This window comes from Aethalodelphis obliquidens, unplaced genomic scaffold (assembly GCF_003676395.1).
Source record: "Aethalodelphis obliquidens isolate GAN/ISIS:26980383/991018 unplaced genomic scaffold, ASM367639v1 scaffold5, whole genome shotgun sequence".
In the NCBI taxonomy this organism is placed as follows: domain Eukaryota; kingdom Metazoa; phylum Chordata; class Mammalia; order Artiodactyla; family Delphinidae; genus Aethalodelphis; species Aethalodelphis obliquidens.
The window spans coordinates 27,939,659-27,951,516 of NW_020837949.1; the positions used below are offsets into that span (position 1 = coordinate 27,939,659).

At 37.4% G+C, this 11,858-nt stretch overlaps 1 protein-coding gene across 9 annotated transcripts in view; it reads left to right on the forward strand.

The window, feature by feature from the left end:
- Nucleotides 1-11,858, forward strand: part of CADPS2 (calcium dependent secretion activator 2) — a 483,666-nt gene that overhangs the window by 419,124 nt on the left and 52,684 nt on the right. For 5 of the 9 annotated variants that reach the window (XM_027102072.1, XM_027102065.1, XM_027102069.1 and 2 more), the window contains 3 exons: nt 479-626; nt 1,357-1,371; nt 8,201-8,275. In XM_027102072.1, coding sequence (XP_026957873.1) covers nt 479-626; nt 1,357-1,371; nt 8,201-8,275 — 238 coding nt within the window. The remainder of the gene's footprint in view (nt 1-478; nt 627-1,356; nt 1,372-8,200; nt 8,276-11,858) is intronic. The other 4 variants (XM_027102067.1, XM_027102071.1, XM_027102073.1 and 1 more) reach the window with 2 other exon arrangements.

An 11,858-nucleotide genomic window follows, 5' to 3' on the forward strand; every position in this document is an offset into this window, starting at 1 on the left:
AAGAGAAACTAAATGGCATAAAAGAATTACACATTCTCCATTGCACACTGATGATGGTGTTTTAGTGTTTTCTAGACTTGTCCTTTTTTTGATGTGGTGAACACTCACACAGAGGATTTGTTCTGCTTTAACATAGAGAAGCAGGTGATTTTTCTACTTGGATATTCATTCAGACAGTTAAGCGCAACTATGAAGTTTTTCCATGAAAAGTGCACACTAGATGTAACAAATAGCTTCATTTGGGTAGAAATATTGTCTGAGCGACTGCAAAAGCTATGTTTAATATAAAATACCACAGTCTGATCTTTCATACGAGACACCTGAAAAGAAGAGCATCCTACCTCCTAGCTCCCAGGCAATGCCACACCCCATATTTGCATGTTTTAAATTAGCATCTTGTAGTTGTGATTTCACTTTTACAAAACAGGTGGGACATATGTCAGAAGTTTTTACTCTGAATTCATGTTTTAATGAATAGAACAAGAACTGCATTCGAACTCAAGCTGCAAAAGGCAAGCAAAACAACTGACTTGCGCATCCCAGCCTCTGTGTGTACAATGTTTAATGTATTAGTTGATGCCAAAAAGCAAAGCACCAAACTCTGTGCCCTGGATGGAGGACAGGAGGTAAGTGGAGACTGAATGTCCCATGTGGAAATGCACCACTGGGTGCCCTGGTGGAGGAGGATGCTGTTTCTAGAAGTCTCTCACTTGACTAGATTAAAAAGACCACGTTCCCCCATACAAGTAAGTGTTTGATCTTTACTATAATAATGGAATGCCCCTTTATCCTTTGCTCTTGTCAATTTCTTCTTTTTAATATAAAGACTGCCCAAAATTTTACAAGTGGCCATTGAATTTCAGATATACCTTTTAACGGCTTAGGTGTTGTGTATTTACATAAACCTTGCTTTTCACAAGCAAATGAGAAAACTAGAAAGCTACTTACTTTGTTTATACAAATATAGAGTATCCAGAGTTTGCATACAAAAAACAGGCCACAGAAAATAGTGCATGAAATATTTTATTGACACAAAAGTTTCCATTTCTTTTAAAGATCAAGTAGAAATGTACTTAAAGATCGGGCTTTGCTTTTCTTCAATAAATACCCTGTTGTTTCAATTTGATTTCTATTTTGTTTGATTCTATACTCAGAAATACAGTTTATTTTACCCCATGATTTATTTTTGTTGAGAGTGGTGATTGGGTGAAATGGATCTCTTTTTCTTAGATTATTTGTTTAAGTTGATGTTTTATTGCATCTTTTCCCATGGTAATTACCTTTTCATCATTTCTTTATTTTTCCCTTATGTTCTCCTTCATCATCTTTTCATTTCCCCCCCATGGCATGATCCAGTTTGGTAGTCAGTGGGTAAGTTTCTTTTTTTAAAAAAAAGCACATTTTCATTTGAATTATTATTTTCGTATGTGTACATTTTTAATTTTCGTCTTTTCAAATTAAAATAATGTAATTAATTCCATTTTCAGGGTTTTGGTTTCTGCGTATAACACTACATAGCAATACCCAATGACTCATTAAAACACGTGTCGATACTTATACCTTAAATAGTGTCAAGGGGAATGTTTCTTCCCTGTTAAGCTGCAGAATCAGCAAACTACTTTAAAATTTTTAAAGATAAGATTATTTAAAACCAAATGAATTCACCCTCCTTTAAATTCTAAATAAATTCAGAAGCAGAGTGATTGTTAACATTTTCAAGATGCATATACCTGTATTATGTGCTTTCATTAATACTAGAAGAATTTAGAGTTTGGGGCTTTGGATGACATATAGCATATATGAGGGTGACCTCTAAATTTGAGGACCAGGAGGCAACTCTTAGGGTCACTTCATACAGAAGAACCCAGATGTGGATTTCAGTGAGGGACATGCCCACCATGATAACAGCCTTTCCTCCCACTCATGGTGTGGGATGTAACCATCATCAGAGGCAGGGAAGAGGCAGGCCTGTGTCAGGAGCCTTCTTCCTCCCTGACACAGGGTTTTCTTGAGGTACTACCCAGAACCTCAGGAGGAACACAGTTTGAAAACCTTTTAGAAATAAACAAATGAGACCTAATGAAACTTAAAAGCTTTTGCACAGCAAAGGAAACCATAAACACGATGAAAAGACAACCCTCAGGATGGGAGAAAATATTTGCAAATTAAGCAACTGACAAAGGATTACTCTCCAAAATATACAAACAGCTCATGCAGCTCAATATCAAAAAAACAAACAACCCAATCAAAATATGGGTAGAAGACCTAAATAGACATTTCTCCAAAGAAGACATACAGATGGACAAGAAGCACATGAAAGGATGCTCAACATCACTAATCGTTAGAAAAATGCAAATCAAAACCACAATGAGGTATCACCTCACACCAGTCAGAATGGCCATCATCAAAAAATCTACAAACAATAAATGCTGGAGAGGGTGTGGAGAAAAGGGAACCCTCTTGCACTGTTGGTGGGAATGTAAATTGATACAACCACTATGGAGAACAGTAGGGAGGTTCCTTAAAAAAACTAAAAATAGAACTACCATATGACCCAGCAATCCCACTACTGGGCATATACCCAGGGAAAACCATAATCCAAATAGAGTCATGTACCACAGTGTTCATTGCAGCACTGTTTACAATAGCCAGGACATGGAAGCAACCTAAATGTCCATCAACAGAGGAATGGATAAAGAAGATGTGGTACATATATACAATGGAATATTACTCAGCCGTAAAAAGGAACAAAATTGGGTCATTTGTAGAGACATGGATGGACCTAGAGACAGTCATACAGAGTGAAGTAAGTCAGAAAGAGAAAAATATCATATATTAACACATATATGTGGAATCTGAAAAAATGGGTATAGATGATCTTATTTACAAAGCAGAAATAGAGACACAGACATGGGGAACAAACGTATGGACACCAAGGGGGAAGCAGGGGGTGGTGGTGGTGGTGGTGGGATGAATTGGGAGATTGGGATTGACTGTATGATACATACACTATTGATACTATGTATGAAATAGATAACTAATGACCTAAATGAGAAGGAAATCCAAAAAAAGGGGATATATTTATACATATAGCTGATTCACTTTGCTGTACAGTATAAACTGACACGGTATTGTAAAGCAGCTATACTCCAATAAAAAAAAAAATCCTTCTCCAGAAGGATTCACGCATTATGGATTTCTCACTGATTTTTAATGCACCCAAAGTTCATTGTTCTGTAGTGTTCAGGTATTCAGTGAACACAAGTTGCTGAACCACTTTGTTTCATGTTCAAACCAGTCATCTTTAAAAAAAAAAAAAAAAGAACTATATCTTAATCATGTTCTTATCAAAAAATTACATCTAATGAGACAATAAAATCTAAAATTTTCAAAAAAAAGAAAACCTTTTATACCTACAGGATTGACTAAATATTTTTTAATAGGTCAAATGCTTTTGTGCTCTACGAATATGTTAAATCTTACAAGTCTTACCGTTGACACCTGGGAATCAAATTCAGAAACAACTCTTCACTGGGCTAACAATTCTTATCCAAGCAGAAAGGCTTAAGTAACTGCTAAGAGGATGAGAAGGCCCACTATTTGTGAATTTCATACTTTTTAACCCAGAGATAAACATTAGCTATTTGGCCATAACTTATGTGTGTGTACACATCTTTCATTCTTTGAGCAATTCAGGGGGAAAAGATGTGTTTCTAATACCACAGCATACAACCATACAGACACATTAAGTAGCTGGTATGTGTTATAGAGTGTTCAGTAATTATTCTCTGATCTCTTATGATGTGATTTATTATCTCTAATTACCTGAATGAGTAGGTAGCTGGCTTGGCTCTCAATGGCTCATAGCCACCTTCTCTTGGTTTTCTATAGCCAGATGTAAGCCTTTGATTGTCTGCTTGGGAATATTGCCTTAAGTCTCTTTATACACACATCCATTTCTCATCAGGTTGATAGAATGATCTTGCCTCTTCCATTAATACTGAATTTATCCATTTGTTCTTATTTTTACATACACTGCAGTACCTGATACTGATAGGCACGTAATAAATATTTGTTGAATGAGCAGACTGATTTTTTTTGCTTTAAAAATATTACCCCCATTTAAAAAAAAAAAATCCTTCTCTGTAAGAAACAACTCACTGTAGGACTCTGAAAGCAAAACAGGCACAAATGACAAAACATTGTTGCATTGTCAAATGATTCTTTACATTAATAGGTGGATGGTTTTGAAGAGTAATCTGCTATTGTTCATTATGTTTGCACCTGTACCTTCTCACCAGAGACAATTAGTTTCCCACAACTTTCACACAATTAATATAGTTCAAAATGTGCAGGTGTAAAACTCATTAGCAACCCTGAAAAGTGGTAAACAAGAATTTCAATGCAAAAGAAGTATTTTATACTTTGCTTTTAATCTCCAGGAAATATATGCACATAATTGCACAGGCTTTTCCTCCCTGTACGTGTTTGAGACAAGTTTGGGAATTATTGCAAAGTGGTGAATACATTACATACAGAGGTGAACCAACGGACCCCAGTGTATAGCAAGCAACAAATAAAGTTGTTGAAAAAACTAGATTATTACACAATTTGGAACCTTATAAAAATATATACTACATTGGTAAACCTGGCAGTTTTTTTTTTTTTTTTCTAAATTTAAGGGAATTACCTCTCCACAGTCTCTAGTAAATTTGTTATATCGTCATTGCTGGGATAAAACCTTCCCAGCTCCTTACCCACAGTGAAGCCTCTTCTGGGCTCCTAAATTATGATTCTGTTTTCTTACGTGGCACACGATGATGCAAGCACTCTGGGCCACAGCCCAGAACAGCATTTAATGGAGTGATTAGTGAGTGAATGATCTGCTCTTGTGACAGCTGTGTGCAATGAGTCAGCAATCTCAGGCCAGGCCCTCAGGGACAGATGTGGGGATCAGAAAACCACCAGTGTTTAGAAATCCTCCTTATCCATTCCTGCAGAAAAGCAGATGACTGCGTGGGCCTTAGGCAGTCATATGCTCTCAGAACCACGGTACCTCATGGTCCGTCCATTGAAGATGGAAACACATTAATGGAGCTACTCGGGAGCCCCTACTTATGTGGGATTTGTTCTCAGTTGCAGTAAAATACTTCCGTTACCAGAACAATCCAATCCAACAGAAGGACCAAAATCTTTTAAGAATGCTGGATTGCAGTGGCATTTGATTAGTCTTCATTTCTTGCGTGCTTCCTCATGAGAACAGTCCGGTGAAATGAGAATATTTACCCACATGTAGGGGGGCAAGGATTTCAGACCTGTGCCTGATCTGAATTCCCTGGGCTCCATGAAGTAAAAATTCCTCAACGGTCATCTTAATCTAAGTTCGGAGTCATCTGCTGGAGAAGCAAGGCACCAGCGGTTTACTTTTGAGGGCAGATGTGGGGAGAATTAGTCTAAGAATGGTCTGGAAATTACCAAAACCCTGGTCTGTAGAATCATTGATCCAACTTGAAATATCCTGATAGGAATTTTATTTATAGGCTTTTACGGTTGCCGAGAAAAAGTTTGCAAGTTTTTAACAAAAATTTGGTCTGCTAATCTAAATGAAAAACCTATCAGTTTTAGCTTAGGAAATGTAAATGTCTCCAGATAAATTCTCTTCTTACCTGTTTTGTGGTTTTTGTATGTGTCTGTATTTGTCTTTGGAAGCTATCTGGATCTCCTGATGAATAACTTTTTCTAGCTAATTATCTATTATCTGTATGTGGCATTTCTGAACTATTCTCTTTGCAGAATATGTATGTAAACTATGAATTCTCAGGCCACCTCCCCATTTCCACCCACAGTTCTCCTAGACCACCTCTACCAACTGTGCAGCTAGAGCAGACTCTGGAAGTTCCCAACAGCTTTCAGATTTAGAATTAGTGTAAGAGCTAATCAGAGAAATTTACAGTAGCAAAATCTCATATTAAAAAAATCTAGCAACCCTTATACTATTTGGGTTTGCCCCCTGGGTAACACATTTAAGATGTATAGTATATTTTCTTTCTTCCTTTTTGACTTTCTCTCTCTCTCTCTCCTTCCCTCCATCTCTGCTTTTGGCTAGATTAGATATGAAAGAAAACAGCAGTCAAAAGATGTGTATAGTAGGAGAATTTGATGGCTCCTAGAGTCTTTGGCTTTCCCTGCCTTTCGATAAAAAGGATATAAATGGCCTCTTCAGCGGCTCATCTCTTGACTTTAAGAATTGACAAAATCGGTCCAATGCAAAAGTTTAACATGTATAAGCTCTACTATTTTATATCCAATAGCCTTCTGATGGCATTTCATTATTTTTGAGTTAAAAATAAAGTTTATGGCAAAGGGAGATGAACATGGAGGATAAGGCATATTTAAGAAGATGGAACTGTTTGCAGGTTCGGGTGCCTCAACCCCTGAATGTTCTGTAGCACTTTCCATGTGAGAGGGATGAGAGAAGCTTGAAGCCCATCTCCTGTATCCCTTTCTTATTCTACCCCAAAGAGGAGGGAGCCTCAGGCTGCTATTTTAGCTCTTCCTGCTACACAGACACGAATTTGGAGAGAGAAGGATTTGAAAAGAGTGTGTGCATGGAGGGAGAGCTGCTGTGCTCATTTGCATAAGCTCCTCCACTGCCGAGGCATTGGAACAGTTTCAGCTGGTGGGGGCCAGGGGGAGTGATGTTTTTGTACCTGTATCTGTGGGGGGCTTCCTGGACATCTCAACTACCAGCCAGGTTTTTCAGGTTCTTCCTCTTCTGCCTTGCTTTTCTTTGTTCTCTTCCCTTTCCCTTCTCTTCAAGCTGTTCTGAAAGCAAAAGTGTCAGTACTACAGCAGTAGAAATCCCCCATCTAGGTTTCCGTTCTGTTTGTCCTTTGGGGAGCACAAAATTGAGGATCAGTAAGGCTTTACGTGAGATGGACGCTTAGTATTTTGTTTCACTGGGTGGAATACATGCCTAGAAATTTCCTTGTTCATATATGTGTGCTTAATTTTAGACCACTTGTCAACACACACATGCATACACACACACAAGCAGGAAAAGAAAATAATTCACATGCTCCAAAATTATGCTTCCTTTCTTCATTATTTGTGCAGGTAAATGATGGCTTGTAACTGTCAGAGCCTGTGGGGAGACCTCATTCCTGCGTATTCCAACGCAGACCTAAGTTGATGTTTTGTTCTGTGTAGAAACTTTGAGACGTGTTTTCAGAAGAAAAAATAGCTTTCAAAAACTTACATCTTCGGAAACCATTCACCCAGCAGCTGTTAAGTTGGTCTAATGTTTATACTGACCTGAGTACTTTTACTCTATGCATTACGTTAGCTGTTGCAAGAAGCCTTGAACCATCAAGACAGGGTTAGTCTTTACAAGTCACATTCTCTGTGAAGTGTGCCTTCACACACTGTCAAAGCCCGAAGCTCCTGCTAGCTTAAGAAGGGGACTCTCTAGTATTCTCTAAAGAAAGCAAAAAAAGAGTCTTTCAGGTTTATTTTAAATACATCTTTTTTGCATTTACTTAAAGGCGTCTTTTTCAGAGGAAGCAGTAATAAAACTATGGGGAGTGAGTGCCGTTTCATTATACCTTTTGTGGCCTATTAATTTGTTACCATCTATCACCTTTGTTGATGAAATTTTAATTTTGCCCTTGCTTGGGCATATTGTAAGAATTGTATAAACTGCGGCTCCCTGTGCTGACAAAAAGGTCCTTTCAGTGTGAACAATTGGGAGCTCATTTTATTTCTAGAGCACATTTAAAATAACTTATGAATGAGAGTTGTCAGACATGAAATGCTGTATTAATTAAATCTTTTTCCAGTCTTTTTGCTTCTCCAGCTAAACCAACCCTTTAGAAAAATACACAGCCACCTTAATTATAGAGGAGAAGACAAAAAGTATCCTTCACATTCCTTCTCCTGAATAAGAAAAAGAACTCAATTCATCTATATAATAACCCCATTAGCTGCTTCACTCAACAGAGCACATGGGAAAATTTTCAAACCCCACAATGTAAAAACTGTTGATTGGGTGGATCGTTTTCAAGGTTTTGTTCTTCTAATGTGCAAAATGGCCATTTTGTATAAATCGGATATGCCATAACTAGTAGCTTTAAAACATTTGACTTACGACAAAAGTTTTGTGTCCACATCAACTAATGCATCATTGTCTTTTAATATCCAGCAGCAGTACCATTCGAAAATAGATGATTTGATTGACAACACTGTAAAAGAAATCATTTCACTTCTAGTTTCAAAGGTAAGGTATTTTTTATTTACCTTTTTAAATCACATCAAATAATTTTCAACTGAGAATTTTTAGAAATATCTGTCTTAGATATATCTTTCTAAATACCTAATGGAGAAATAGTAGCTTTAAAGACAGATGCAAGAAAAGTTCAAATTTTAAGAAAAGTTATGAGCAAACTATGAACACTTTGTCAGTAACTTTTGGTTTTTCATTTATAATTAATTTTGGCTTTTTTGCAATTGTTGTCTTTCTAAAAATAACTCTATCTTCCAGTAATACCTTATTCTTTCTCATTCATGTTCTCTTATTGTTTGTCTCCACGGATAAGTTGAGTCATCATCAGTTCTTGAGTTTAGCCTATTTTTTTGTGGTGACAGCACTGGGACTCTAGGTCTGGAAATTTGAGGCTTCAGATATCTTTGACAAAAGCTATGGCCTTTAGCTGTATAAGGAGAGATGAAGTATAAGTGAGTGTTTCACTGAATGATTAGGTGCTTTAAAATCCCACTAAGGTGGAACAGACTGCCATAGATGACATTTGAGATCAGGGTCTGATAGGAAAAGAGATGAACAACCGGAGAGCACGGGGAGCTGAAAGAGGGTAAGGAGAGAGGATGGATTTCTCCCAAAGAGTCACTTTCATAAGAGCGGGTGCTGAATCAAAGAGCCCTAGACCAGGCTTCATAAGACAATTGGAAGAATGTGCAAAAAGCAAAGGAAAAGCCACCCTCAATTCAATAAACAGACAAAGGACACATTGTTTAGAAGAGAAAAAAATAGAGATGCCCCACAAGCATGAAAGCTGTTAAGCCTCAATAGTTTAAGGAATACCAATAAAACTAAAATTTATATAATATTTTTATAGCAAATTAGCATAGGTGTTTTTAAGCTATCACCCAGTTTTAGAAAAGGTGAAGTGGGACACTCACATTTTCTATTTATAGGAGTATAAATGGCTACAGCCTTTCTAGAAGATAGTTTGGAACTATGTCAAGTACATTAATACCCCTTCACCTAAAATTCTTTCTGCGTTTCTTTTTTCTTACTACTCAGAGAGATGCACAAAATTTATATACATGGATAGATGTCACATTATTTCTAATGAAAAATGCAGGAATCAACTTTAACATGAGGGCAACGGTAAAGTAAATTATGGGACATCTATATTAATAAAGTTTGCTTTCAAAGACTATAATGTTAAAGGAAAATTTCATAATATCGTGGTAAGTGGGAAAAAAGCTGACTATTTGGAAATGTAAACTATGATCTGAATTGTCATCACATAGAGAAAAGACAGATAAACACCACAGTACCAACAGAGCTTTTATCTAGCTGGTGGGATTATAGTTGATTCAGGGGTGGTGGGGTTCAAATTGTTTTGTGCTTCCTAATTCTCTGGTAACAGGTCTTGAGGTAGAAAAAAAGTCACAAAGAAAGGGGATTTTAGAACTGCGCCACCTTCCCAGTTTGTTCTTGCCCCCCAGCTTCTACCCCAGCACTGAACACCTACACTTACAACACAAATTCACCAGCAGGGGGAAAGGGGAAGTGTTAACAGGAAAACCATCTGGGAGGTAGAGGAAGAGGTGGATCACTGGAGAATGAAGCTCCTACAGGGAGAACCATGAGATTCCCGCCCTCCCAGGAGCCCAGCCCAGCAGCTTACAGCCCATAGAACAGACATAGTTAACCCTGCACCTTTATTGTCGGCGAGCCATCCAGGGAAATTTTATCCGGGTAGAGCCTTCCCATCAGCACAGTTCTCCTGTGGAAGTTGTCTTCTGTGAGATGGGTACATAAAGAGAGCCACTGAATTGCAAGCATGCAGTTGATAAAGGGTTAAATAGGCAACAAGGCAAAAAGGCTACAATGAGTTTTGGTTTGGGGCGTAGGGGAGGAAGGGTTGCAGAAAAGGCAGGAAGCTCTATACATCATTTCTGCATTTGTTTCTGGCAAAGTAAAAAACTTAAATTTTTCTATATCGAATGCATCTGGTTAATTGAAAAAATAGTATATTTGAGTCAAGCTGGGAAATGGTGTCCTAGAGATCAGCACTATGAAATAGAACTTTCTGTGATGATAGAAATCTTTATCCTTCACCATCCAGTATGGTAACTAGTAGCCACATGTGGTTGTGGAACACTTGAGACGTGGCTAGTGCAACTGAGGAATTGAAATTTTGATTTTACTTAATTGTAATTAATTTTAACTTATATAGCCTAATGTAACTAGCTATTATATTTAGAAATCAGGTCTAGATTATAGTTTTTCTCTCTGGATCCATTCTCCTGCAGTCAAATGGCACCTTTTAATAATCTTTAGTTGAAAAGAATAAAATAAATTAATTTGATAGTTTTGACAACTGTCTTAAGCTTCCATCAAAGATGACAATAAATGGTGCATTTCATTTCATTAAACAAAGATGAATAAGATTCTGTAATACAATCCTTAAATGTTAGCATGCCAAAAAATTGCCTGAGAGCTTTTTAAAATACAGATGCCTTAGCCCTGCTTTCCATAAGTTCTGGAAGAAGGGCAGGAACGTGCATGTTTAACCAGTCACCATGGTGATTTTGATGTAGGAGTCCCTGAGCCAGACTTTGAGAACCACTGCTCTGATGACCCTCCACTCAGATGGACATGCAAACTGCCTTAAAACTTCAGTATATTTAAAAACAAGACAACCGCTTAGATAGTATGTTCCCATTTGTCTTCACCAAAGAAGAAATGATTTTTTTAAAGGAGGTATTTATGGAGTACCTACTGTGAAGCAGCTACTATACATATGTTATTTAATTCAAACTACATAGCACCTATGGAATGGGTGGACTTCCCCTATTTCACAGAGAGGAATGTAATCTTCAAAGTAGTATAGTAAACTGATCAGAGTCACACACCTAATAAGTGCAAGAGTTGGGATTCAAACCTTTGAGTTTCAGATTCCTAATCCAGTGCACTTGCTGATTCCAGATCTCCAGGAAATCAGTAAAAAGCAAAAGACTAAAAATTAAAATATGTAACTTCTACATTAACTGTCTTTATTCTGGAAAATTCTAAGAGCTGTGTCCTAGACATTTTTATAGCATATTAATTAATTCAATATAGAGTAGATGCATAAAATGGTGAATTCCTTGTATTGTATCCCAAATGTTTCTGCCCATATTTCAATTCTTCTGTGCATATTGAGAAATATGTTTGCTACATTCTTTTCATCTCTTTTCTTAAGTTCAACTTCTGCATCCTCCTTTTATCCACATGTCTTCACAAATATTTTGAGAATGATCCAGGGCTCTTAATCACATGTAACACTCAACAGGATGTGTCCCACCTGCACACACACTTCCCATGCCTAGAAAAGATCTTGGCTTTCCATCTCTATGTTCTCTCTCCACCTAGCAGCTAAATGGTGGGATTCTTGGGTTTCCATCTTTAGTCTTCTTTTGAATTCATTCTATATATATCTCTGTGGCTTTCACACTTCTGGTTTAACTACATGCTGATGATTTCTGTACCTGAGAGGTAGTATGGAATCATGGTTAAAAGCCCAACTACAGGGCTTCCCTGGTGGCGCAGTGGTTGAGAGTCCGCCTGC